We start from the raw sequence: 12,094 nt of genomic DNA on the forward strand, positions 1-12,094 counted from the left end.
CACTAATCAGGACCGACTTGAACTTTGCTCTCATAATTCGCAACATTACTAAAAGCCAGACACAGAGGTGCTCTTATCTGCATGCAGGGGATATAGTGTTCCTTAGACAACACTTAACATTACTGAAAGATCACTGAACAGCAGGGTTGGTTCACATCTAAGCACACGCTCCAATATACATATCTCAAGTACTGGCACAGTTTATCTACTAATTCTCCCTATCTGCATGAGTTCACTTTTTTACTGCTTAAACCTTCAATAACAGCAAGCTACCTCTGAATTCCCAAACTCTTCTTCACCCCCCCAAGGCCCAAGCGAGCTTTCTGTCCTTGCGAGAATCATACAGGTTTTCAAGAGATTCCTTGAAATCCCAGTGCCTGTTTTACGCCTGTACAGCCAGCACCTTTCCCACATCTCTAGACTTCTAGGACCAGAAGGCTCTGCTTTTTTACCTGTATTGTCTGCCCAAAGCGCCGAACTGCACCATTTCTTACAGGAGAGATCAAGTTCGCCAGGGATGTGACCCGTGCTAAAGGCCGAACCCGCTTATTGCTTGGCTCCTGTAAATAAAGCAGAGAACAAATTGTACTGGCTGTGACTCCCACTTGGTTTCTCAAGCTGCCTAGGCAGGTTTAAAAAGCATGAACCCACTTAAGGAGTGGGAAACACAGCAAAGTGAGTGTTTTGAAGTAGCCATTCATCTTAAAAGGAAAGTAGAGGCTGTAAATATTTGTCTGAACTTCAAGGCTGCAATTATAAACTGCAGGGACTTTGCCCAGTGTAGAAGAGGCAAGAAGATAACATACATGTCAGTCAGCATTCAAAACAGGGCTCAAACAGGGCCCATTATGGTTTGAACATAAATAGACTGAAGCATTCTCCTCCGCAAGGCAAGCGACCTCCATCTAAAGACAGAGCTGTGATCTGCCTCTCTGTTTTATCATGTTTTCCTTTGTAGAAAGAATGTGTTTTTCCATTCTAATTTTATTTTGGAGAGAAAAGTAGCAGTCAGAGCCCAGGCCAGCCTCAGCAGCTATTCTAACAAATAGCAAATGACCACACGATGAACATTCCTGTGAGGGACACACACACACGAAGTGGATAAAGTTTAAAACCTCCAGTTTACAAAGCTTCCTCCCCCTTCTGCTCCCCTCCACCCCCCGCAAGGCATCATAATTTTTCTTATACGTTGTTTAGATTTGAAAGATAGAGCTTCTGCTTTTCGACACCACTAATCCCTGCCGGGAGCCCAGAGCGTTTTCAATTCTGTCCTGCCCGAAATGCTGCCAAGAAAGAGGAAACGCCCCATGGAAACCTCCTGCTGCTTAAGCTCAGATCAGTTTTTAAAATCATGCTGGCAACCCTACATATTTCACATCAAAAATATTGTGTTGTAAGCACTGTACAGGAAAGGTGTGCACAATGGGATACCAGGAAGAGGTGGACTCGGAGCTTAAGGCTAGGAGAAAGGCTAGACGAGGTACCCTGGTGCTCTTAAACATCTGGCAGATAGTTGGACGTGACTCATCATCACAAGGAAGTTTCTTAGCATGAAGTTCAGATGAGCTGATGGCAGCAGCCTCTTTTTTGAGTTCATCTCAGTAGAAATTTTACCAGAGCTTTATTAGGCATTTTTGGTTAATTACAGTTGAGCCTTTCCTCTTATGTTTCAAAAGACTAAAAGGCAAAGGCGGAGAAGACCACTTAGGACAGGGTCTCCACTGTCTCTATTTCCCGTCTGAGATTGCAAGATAAGGTGCCCAAACCCTTTGCTTCTGTGTAACAGAAGTGACAAATGCTGAAAACTAAAAAAGGGAATAGGAACACACAGAGCTGGATTCCAGTCATGAGACTGAGGAAGCATGAAAGCTACATATGTAAGATCTGATTTCAGCAACATGACCCAAGGAGTGGCCCGTCTGTCTGCCTACACACAGCATTAAGCAACAGAGGTTACTCACGCTGAATTAAGCCTTCAGAGTTGCAGGGGGGAAACATGAAAAGAAACAATTTATGAGTGATGCAGAACAGAAAGACCTCTTGGCACAGCACAAAGCATGTTCAAAGCTGTGCTTGAAATGTTTGGGTAATCTCAAAACTATGAGGGTACTAGAGAAATGGGGAAAAGCTATAACAGAGTGGCCTCAACCCCGGGACCCCAACCCTAAGCGGGACCTAGGTACAGCACTGAGAACACTGCAGTCAACTTCTTCGTTTTGCCAACCATGAGCCACCGCACTCAGGGCAAGGAAAAGGATTACGCAGAAGGCTGGAAAGTTAGGCCGGTCTCAAAAGAAGACAAGGAAACTTTAATTAATTACAGATGTTCTGAGTGGAGGAAAAGGATAGGTAATTCACTTCTAGAAAACCCTGTATCAGCATACTAGAATAAAGGGATGCAAGCCAAGAGAAGCTTAGGAAACTGCGGGAATGTAAGCAGAAAATATACAGACATAAGCCACACACAGCTCTGTCAAGGCCAGCGATATAAATAGCATGGAAAAGAAAAACGTGACTCTGAAAATTAATAGCAAGAAACCTCAGTGCTTTAGGACGCTTGTACAGCCTTTCGCAGCTTGCCGTTCAAGGGTCAGCTCTGCAGCCTTTCCAGATACGAGATACAAGGACACACTATCTGCGCTAAGGGACACGTGTGAATGCCTTCCCAGCACATCTGTGCTAGGCTGAAGCGACACGTGCATATGCACGAGGCCTGGCAGAAGGCATTCCTGCCTCTCCATGTGTGACAAGATGTACAAAGGGGCTCCCTGGGATTATAAACTGTCACTTTTCTGAACAGTTGATACATACTGAGACGTGTAAAGGCAGGCTTGAAGTGAAAAGCGCTGGTCTTTTGAACAAGAGGGAGCACAGCTCCCGAGGAGCCCTCCTCTGCTCTGCAGAGGGAGGAATTTCACACAGATTGGCACGACCACAACGTTTTCTGTATATGTGATATGCTCCCCTGGGGCGTTCGGCCAACAGAAAAACTTCTGTACGCTATAAATTCAGTTTAGCAAAAGGCCATTTCCCCTCTCCTAAAGAGAAACAAATCCCACTTTCTGTCCTGCGAGCGCTCTCAGACATGAATGGCTCAACTGCCAAAAAAACGCATCTGTTTCTTCTTCTTCTCCTTCCAGCAATATCTTTTGATCCAAGGCAGGGAGGGGAGAAAAAAAATCCCTCTCCTTAGAAACCTCACCTTCTCTGAGATCTGCGTTTCAGCTTGGGGTCATGCACTCCACTTACAGTCAAACCCAGTTGCGGTGTAAGCTGAGACTCGGCGCAGTTCATGCTATGGATAACTTTGGCTCAATGTTTTGTTGGTGGTTTTTTTTTTAATTCTGTACTTGCAAACAATGACAAGCCTGTCTCTGTGCTGTATTACTTACAGAAGCCCAGATTAGAACGAAGTCTGCAAAGTTTCTGTAACAAGCTAGTAGTGTTAAGCCTTACAGCACCAACAGATAATTAAAACCTCAGCGAGTTCAACAGCACTACTGCTTCCATTCAGAATTTTTTTTTTCCCAGGGGACTCTTCATTAAAAGTCAATATAAATATATCATAAACGTACAAACAAAAGCTAAATTTGTGCCTTCGTGCCTCAACTGGCAGACAAGACCTCACACTAGTGGAATTTCTTCAAGTGCCTCTAAGTGCAGGTTAACTCTTCACGTTGTGAAAAGATTGCACCTTGCTGCTCAAAAGAAAACCAGGCTCCACTTTTGAGCAACGAACGCCTATAACCTTTCCCCCCACACTAGGTGATAATTAGTGGTTTTTACAAGGACCACTTACTAGAGTGCAATGTCCTATGTAGCAGACCCATAACAATGCATACAAACACGGTGACGCATCTAAAAACGACGCACAGAAAAACTTTTCCTATTAAGCCAAATAAGCAAAAGGCGATTTTAGTCACCGGCTTGAATAATTCCTGCCAGAAATCATCGCCACCTGACTATCTCATTTTAAGATTCACGTGCAAGGAGCTCGCTGAATCTCAAGCTCTGTCCTGAAAACGGCTGTCTGCCCTCGAACCGAACACCCAGCCTTCGGCTTGACACGTCGGTACGGCGATTACAACCCTCGCCTTTCTCAAATTCAACAGGCTGTTTGCGACCAAGGGAGAAATCCGGCATCACGCTCTGCTGATAACTTCAGTGGCTCTTGATAGCAACCCAGGACCTAGCCCTGGTAGGAGTGCTGCATTAGGAGTCGCTACTCAGACCCAATGTTTAACTTCAGATACCCAGCGTGATGGTAATACCCTACAGAAAATACCCGTTTAACCAATCAGAGATGCATTTACTCTCCTTTAAGAGATCTGGTTTATGTTATTTCTCTCCCAGCATCTGGTTTTCCTTTTGCATAATAAGATTGCCTAAGTTTGGGCTGTTTTAAAGCCAGGATTTTAAGAGGCTGGCGACTCAGACCGGAGCCCTCAAGCCCCAGAGCTGTCTGGAGCCGCCTTTTTTAGTTTTCTACCTCATCCCACCACTAATCTCGGCATTAAAACCCTGCCCAGGGCAGAGTGCCCGGTGCCTACCTGACTGCTGAACTTTTGCCTCCTATCGCAGCAGGAGGCATGCGAGCACCTACCGAGGATGCAATTATTCTGATCTACATAACAACAGTAACTATACTTAAAAAAAAAAAAAACAAACCAAAACCCAAACCCCAACCAAACCCCTCAAAACCCCAACCAACGCCCTTGATTATTATTTTTTTTTTTGCTTATACAGCAAACAAACGCCCTAATTAGGAAAAATCCTGTCAGTGGAACGAGCGCATAGAGCAACGGGTTTTTTTTTTAATGAAAATCCCACTGAGAGGAGGGGGGTCAGGTGAGGCGAGGAGCTCGGCTTCGGCTCCCAGGTCCCATTCCTCCAGGAAACCCCCCCTCAGTGAGTTATAAAGTTGTTGATTCTTTTTTAAAAACTTTTTTTTTTTCCTTTAAATCGCTGCCTGCACCCCACTCCGGGGCCGGCTCGCCGCCTCCCCTCAGGCGCGGACGGCGGGAAGGTGGGGCGCTCCCAAACCCACCACTTCCCCCCCCCCCAAAAAAAAACCCCTCCTTTTATCCCGCTCCTCCTCACCTCCTGCTCCCTGAAGGACTGGTTCTGCGCGTCGATCACCCGGATAGTCCTTTTGATGGGCAGCAGCCCCCCGAGCTCGTCGTGAGCCACCATGGCCGCCGTCCGCGGCGACCCCCGCCTCAGCCCTCGCTCATCCCCGCTCTGCGCCCGCAGCCGCGCCGCGTCCCAACCTCACCGGCGGGGGCGGGGCTACCGGCACAACCACGCCCATTCACCAACAACCACGCCCATTCGCCAACAACCACGCCCACGTGCTGCTAGCCCCGCCCCAAGCCCAGAGCCAGGGTGCCCAGGGTGGGGGGTGGGGGGGGAGGAACTTCTGCGCCCCTTTCCCAGCGCTTATTTCCTCCTAAACTCCCCCCCAAAATAGGACCTCTGAGAAGCTCTACGTGATGCAGGCACCCACTAAGGATCAAGGGGACTGCTCCATCACAGCCCATGATGGAAAGTGGTTTGAAAAGCACAGGGGGTTTTGCTGTTTGTGCTGAAAAGAGACAAAGCCAAATGCACATTTTAGTTTTTGGGGGATTTTTTCCCCCTCTTTTTCTTTGCTGGGGCCCACTGCTGTCTACAGCCATCTCGCAAGTGTGGCAGTGGGACACGTTCCTCCTGACAGCAGCTCTCATTGCTGCCGCTGGAGCATAAATCATTTGCCACCGCGACTTGTTTTTTTTTTTTTTTTAGCAGCTTCAGCCCTCCTTGCTCAAAACAAAAAGAATTCTTGTCTAGACCTGTGCTTTTAAGTCTGCTCTCAGCTTTAAAGGTTGTGCTGGCACAGGTCTGTTAGCCAGGGGCTGGGCTGAGCCTCTCCCCCTCTTCTAACAGGGCAGCCTGTCCCAGCAGGCCTGGCTGTAGATGCAAAGGGTTTGTATTTTTTGTTTGTTTGTTCAAGTCATATTATTCCTGGCACCGCTACAAATCTCCAAAATAAAAGGTCTCTTGTGCTGGTAAAAATAAACCGAGTTTATTTGGCAATAGGAGGCCAGCTGCGTTACTGCCTACCTACGCTAACCAACTTTCTTCTCAGAGGAGATAAGTTTGGGGTGGCCGGGAGTAACTGCGGGGTCCCAGCCGGGCTGGTCCCCGGCTCCCACGTGGCCACTGTAGGACAGGCCAAGGGTTTGCAACAGCGTTTTTCAGAGGAATGGCCAGGAAGAAAGCCCTGCCATCCCCTCCTCTGGCTTATTATTCTTTTTTTCAGCTTTGCTTCTCTCCTACAGAGAGCTGCTCTCGGCAAATCTGCACCCGTTTAACCTCTGCGATGCGAGACCAGGGCATTTAGGATCATCCACCGCAGGATTCTCAGCAACACGGGATACGGTGAATTTCTGTACCCTTGTCGAAAGGACAGACTGTGACTCTTTCAGATACGGGTAATCGTTTTTAGGATTAGTGAAGTCAACCACTTTTAAGACAACAAAAGACCAAGGGGATGATGACTCCAGGGAGGAGCAGGCAAACCCTCCATTGAGTTTGATCATTTTTTTGGGAGAGTATCAAACATGCCCATTTCTCCTACAATCTAAGATCAAAAGTTTGTTAAACTTAGCCTAAAGATTCAGGAATGCTTCTCAACCCCAACAGCGCATCTCTCTTCACTGAGGTGCAGACAGGCCGTGCAGTCAACTAAAAATAGGGGATGAACAACCAGGACCCGAGAGGGAAGGCGTGAAGCAGAGTCATGCACACAAAGGTGGCATTTAAACGCTTCTTGTTAAGACCAGAATGTGATGTCCTGTGTCCTGAAGGACTTCATGCCATATGAAGTGTTTTCTGTGACGTGTTAAACAGTCCTTCTCCTTCCCGAGCCCTCGGGGAAGGGACCTGCTGCTGTACACCGGGCAAGCACGTGAGTCACCGGCGGGGAGATCCCTGACTTTCTGCGTGTGACACCTTGTGAGGCTAATTAATTTGTGGTGATGCAAGCCCCGGCTGATGCAGCCTGCTGCTGTCATGTCATGGAAACATAAAGCGCTGGCCTAATGCAACGGGGTTCACCGTATGCCTCCTGGCATGGCACGTGCAAAGGGTTACACGCCCTGGACAACTGCCCTTGGTTCAAAGCAAGAGGTGGGTAAGGCCTTATAGGAACAGAAAAACTTAAGCAGTTCCCAGCTGTCCCTGTAGCAGACGGGATGATTTCCATATGCCCGCTATATCTGTATAGATCAAGCGCCATTTCGAGGCAAAATCCACCCTGAGCAGTCGAGACACGCACTGTGCAATGGGTGCTCGCTGACCAACATGCAACGCGGGTAAGGCAATAAATCTGGAGAAGCCTGAAGGCAGCAGAGGTAAAATAACCAGTCCTCAGGCCCACGGCATCCCCTCTACAGGAACAGCATCAGCACGGTCTCAGAGCGTGCTACGATACCTGCGCATTACTCGCCTGCCTCTGCTCTACTTACAACACATGCAAGAGGCAGCGTGAATATGACCTTTCAGGTAGTAAAGTTCATTGTAGTGCAAACGCCGCTCCAGTGGGTGACCCGTCCCAAGCAAGGCTGTGGTACTTGGGAACCCTCTGATGGAGCCCAAAACAAATGGAAAAAGAAGAGAGAGTTGTTCCTCGTGCTGCAGAAGCAACAAAGCCAGCCCGGTACACCCCGCACCATAAATCCCAGCTTCTCTCTATCTCAGGGCATGTTCTTCTACCCAACACCATCTCCCTCTGTCTTCCCAGAGCCCCCTTACATGTCTGTCCCAGCCCCAACCTCCTCCCTGCCCCTCCAGCCCACTGGCCAGGGATCAGCCCACGCCAGGGTGGCTCTGAAGCCATGAGAATGCAGCTGGGCCGGTCACTGTGCCGAGCCATGGATAACAGACCAGTTCTTCCTGCTGTCCTGCTAGTGGGTATTAATAACATTCCTCCCCTGCACTCCAGTGGGGATTTTCACTTCTAGGAGCAAAATACCTCGGTGACTCCTATCCTACTATCAAATTAGGAAGCCTGGAAGTGTTCAAGTGACAGAGGAGTCAACCAGCCCTCATTGTTTTACTCTTATTTTTAGCTTGGGTTTTCATTTCCACAGAGAAGGGAGGACTGCTGTTACACAGAGCTGTTTGCTTGAAGTCCTGGGTGGCCTCATACCTGTGCCATTCCTCGCTCCTGCGAGTGATTCTGGGTAGGGCTACTACTAAATAAAAATGCTCTCCGGGGTATTGACATACCATTTTGTTATTTCAGCCCCAAAGCATCATCAAATTAGTTTTAGATTAACGAATGATGAATTCCTACGAAAACATGCATCCAAATTCCAGTGTACAATTCCAGACTGATGTAAGTTTTCACAGTTAAAAATACTCCATCGTTTAAGCGACACATGGCATCTGGCTAGTGCCAGGGGTTGCCAAGCGTGGCATGCAGGAATGCTGCCCCAACAGCTGAATATGTCCTCCAGCACCTGTGTCCAGGGTGGCCGGCGCTCCCAACCTGATCCTGTCTCTTCTCTTGGCAGTACTCAAGCAAATCATGTGCGAGAATGACAGGCAGACACCGTTAATGTAAAACCCTAGCAGGCCTGGATTGTGGTTTTTAGCCCACCTTCAGTGGAAGAGAATCATTTCAGCACCCTCAATATCCTCATAGTTCAGGTCTGGCCAGGTTACACAGCCCCAGCCACCAGCCAGGACAATTCAGGGTTGCTTTATTTTGTACCTAACCCTGCAAGAAGGATGTTTGCTGCTGCAGACATGAGCCAGTAACAAAAGATCTCTGTTCTGACACTGGCTGGGGAGGAGAAGAATTGAGCTGGTGCATTAAGAGAGTCTGGAGGCAGGGGGGTATTCCTCAGTGGGCAGTTTTCCCAGTTTTCACAGGTCCTGGATGCCTCTAATGTGCCTGACATCTGGATTCAGTTTCTTCAAAGAAAGAACCTGTGACATTTTAATCCCTTTGGCGGCTTGAAGTCTCGGGGAAAACGAAAGCATCTATTACATTCATAGCATATTCATTTTCATTGTTGTGTGTGTATGTTTTGAAATCCTATTTACTAGGAACTGAAATCCACATAAAAACTCACTTTACGGCTATTCTTAATGTGCTATATATAGCGTAACGTGCCGAACACTTGAGGACTGGAATAAATAAGATCTCCACAGGCAATCATCTTCTCCCATACATGTTCACACACCCAGGGCAATCAGAGCCCCTCTGCCATACACAAAGTTGTTTACTGTCCATGAGCTGTGTTTAACATTCCACTCCCAGATATTTATATTCAGAGCCAAATTCAGAGCAGTATTCTGGAAAATGAGCAAAAGTAGGCTATGACCCATCAAGAGACTATTGGGTCTTCTGAAAAGTTTACAAGCCTTTCTGGAATCCAGCATTTATTTTGGATGGAGGGATGTCACTATAATTAGCTGCCATTCAACGCCATCATACAGTTACAAATACAAAAAAAACCCAAGCCACGGTGCTGATGCATTTTTACTGAAATACAACCTATGTCGTTCTGCAGACCTCTGTAGAAAACAAGTTGCCTCAACATTCCCAGAAGTGAACATTTGTGCGCTCAGGCCAGAAAAGCAATTTCCATCTTATGAATATGAATGCAACACCAGAAAACACAGACCGTCCAATCTCGTGATATTATTAAACACAACATCTACTCTAACAACCGAGTAATGGAGCGAGAAGCTAGGGTTGACTTCAGCTCCCGACCTGCTCACATGCCAAATGTTGTTTTTCAGAGTTGCACGGTGTAGCCAATGCCAGAGATGTTCGTTTTGATCAAAGTCTATTTCCAAATACAAATTTGTAACTTATGCATGGGCACGTTCTTGCATGAATCAGACATGCCAATAAAATTCCCATAAAAGTCCTCTAGAGCGGTTGTATCTTTGGGAGGGGGAAAAGAAGAGGGAAAGACTGTTTTTGTTGTTTTGTTTTTTAAACTTTGCCTGTATATATTCTAAAGGAAGGAGTTACAGCTGCAGTTTCTTGCATTATTTAGTGGTGATCTTCAGGCTGTTATCCCTGCCTGAAGCCAAGCTGCCTGTAGGGACTCTGACCATTCAACAACACTCATTGATGGTTTTAGGTGATCTGAACCAGCAAGAATGCAGACACACAAGGATTCTCTCTCCCCCTGCTCTTTTCTTCCCAAGTAATTTTTCACATTAAAAAAAAAAAAAAAATCAGGGCCTTCCCTAGGGAGATAGTGACTGTCAGCATTATCATCACAGTGTCTCTCTCTGCTGCCAACACTACTACGAGTCTAGGGCTTGTTTGGGCTGAACTCCTACTAGGCTGAGTAATATTCACAGAATTGGTCCCAAAAAGGTGAGTAAGGCTTCGAGAAGGGCACAGCATTGTGGTTCATAAAAAGGGTCCTCACTAAGACTTCACTTCCTCTCTGAAATCAGTCTTCCTAAAGCCTTACAAGGACATCCCAAAACCAACACAAAACACCATTCAGATAAGATGTGATTCCTACACATTACTCAGCCTGGCTTAACTTTGCCTCTGGTAAAATACACCATTGCATCCGTCTGTACTGAGAAGTATTTATCTAGTTGCTAACAAACATCAAGATACACACATACCTCTTCAAAAAACACAGTACTGCTTCCTTCCATGAATCATTCAACACCTTACATAACTGCGGCAGTAATAAGGAACCATTTCATATGTGAGCACTTAACAAAAAGTTGGTCATAAACCTACCTGAAATACAAAAATAACTCTTAGTTTTAGAGCATAAAGATCTGCTTTATAAAGAAATTCCTGTCCTCAATCTCTCATTTCTGTCCCTGTACTGCAATTCCCTCAGCCTTGTCTTATCCAGACAATTGTCAACAGCCCACGGTGTGGTACGGCTCCAGACGTGATCGAGGAGAAAATACCTTCTTTCTCTGAAAAGGGAAGCGTTTTGGCACAGAAGGGGTGGCTCAGTGCTGAAGGAAGTGGATGCTGTAACTGTGGTCTCAGGTTGTAACTTCCCACTCAGATTTTGGTAATGTTTGGAGGGGTTTAGGCTGTATGTCAAATTAGAAACTTAACAGACCTAACAGATCTGGTTCACTTTTGGGCAGTGTAGGACTCTGGGCAGCAAGGAGGAAGTTAACAGGCCAAAATAAACACGAATAGCCAGGGCATTGCACTCCATCTGGGCTGGCCTGATCTCCCCCGCCATTTTGCATACCATCTTCCTGGTACGCGGAACAATGGTCTAGAATACATGAGGTTTAAATGTCATTAAAGGACTACTCAGCCTTTTCAGAGAGACAGGTACATATCCAAACTAAATAATCCCTTCTCCCTACCTTTATTTTAAAAACATACATTGGGTAGGGTGCCAAGCCTGGGGTACTAGGATGCAACTCCCTGCTCCAAAGCCACCCTTCAGTGGGATCACCATCTACAAGGTAGTTTTGACAGCACAATTATGTCGAGTAGGAGTGAGACTGGAGTATGCTGGCAGAACTCCTCTGTTATTACAAGTATGATGATAAAACAGCAGCTTGTCAGCTGAACTCTATTTGCCGGGGGAGATAGTGGAGCTGTAATAACAGTTATGCTGTGGAATTAGACACTTTACAGAGACAAACTCTGAAAAATCTGTTCCCGTCTGTAAGATGGGAACAAACAATATATGGTCTGACCAACATGTAACATTCTTAAATTATCTTGATCTTCTCTCGTGACCTTATTTCATTGGTGAAATAGATATATCCATGTCTGATGGAGTCAAATTTTAGGCTATTAGTTCATCCTCGTCGAATCTAAACAGAGCAAAGTATAATCTGCACTACAGCATAAGTGCTCAATGAGGCTTAGAAGTCCTGCTGATGTGTTTTGAAAATCTGACTATAAATAGCTGACTGTGGTGCTTTGGAAATTTATAACAACCCTGAGAGTTGGCATCAAAAAGCCTGAAAATTACAATTCAAACAGTACCGTTAGTGTATTTTAACAAGAATACTGGAGTGTATTTGGTTGGTGTGCTTCACCCTCAAGCCTCCAGGAGAGCCTGATCCTTGCAAAAGA

The 12,094-nt window shown here is 46.4% G+C and overlaps 1 protein-coding gene across 4 annotated transcripts in view; it reads right to left on the reverse strand.

The window, feature by feature from the left end:
• NET1 (neuroepithelial cell transforming 1) overlaps nucleotides 1–12,094 on the reverse strand; it is a 55,707-nt gene that overhangs the window by 6,788 nt on the left and 36,825 nt on the right. For 2 of the 4 annotated variants that reach the window (XM_064442071.1, XM_064442081.1), the window contains exon 4: nucleotides 453–560. In XM_064442071.1, the coding sequence (XP_064298141.1) occupies nucleotides 453–560 (108 nt within the window). Of the gene's footprint in view, nucleotides 1–452; nucleotides 561–5,100; nucleotides 5,260–12,094 lie in introns of those variants that run through there. The other 2 variants (XM_064442091.1, XM_064442096.1) reach the window with 2 other exon arrangements.

This window comes from Phalacrocorax carbo, chromosome 1 (genome assembly GCF_963921805.1).
Source record: "Phalacrocorax carbo chromosome 1, bPhaCar2.1, whole genome shotgun sequence".
Lineage (NCBI taxonomy): Eukaryota > Metazoa > Chordata > Aves > Suliformes > Phalacrocoracidae > Phalacrocorax > Phalacrocorax carbo.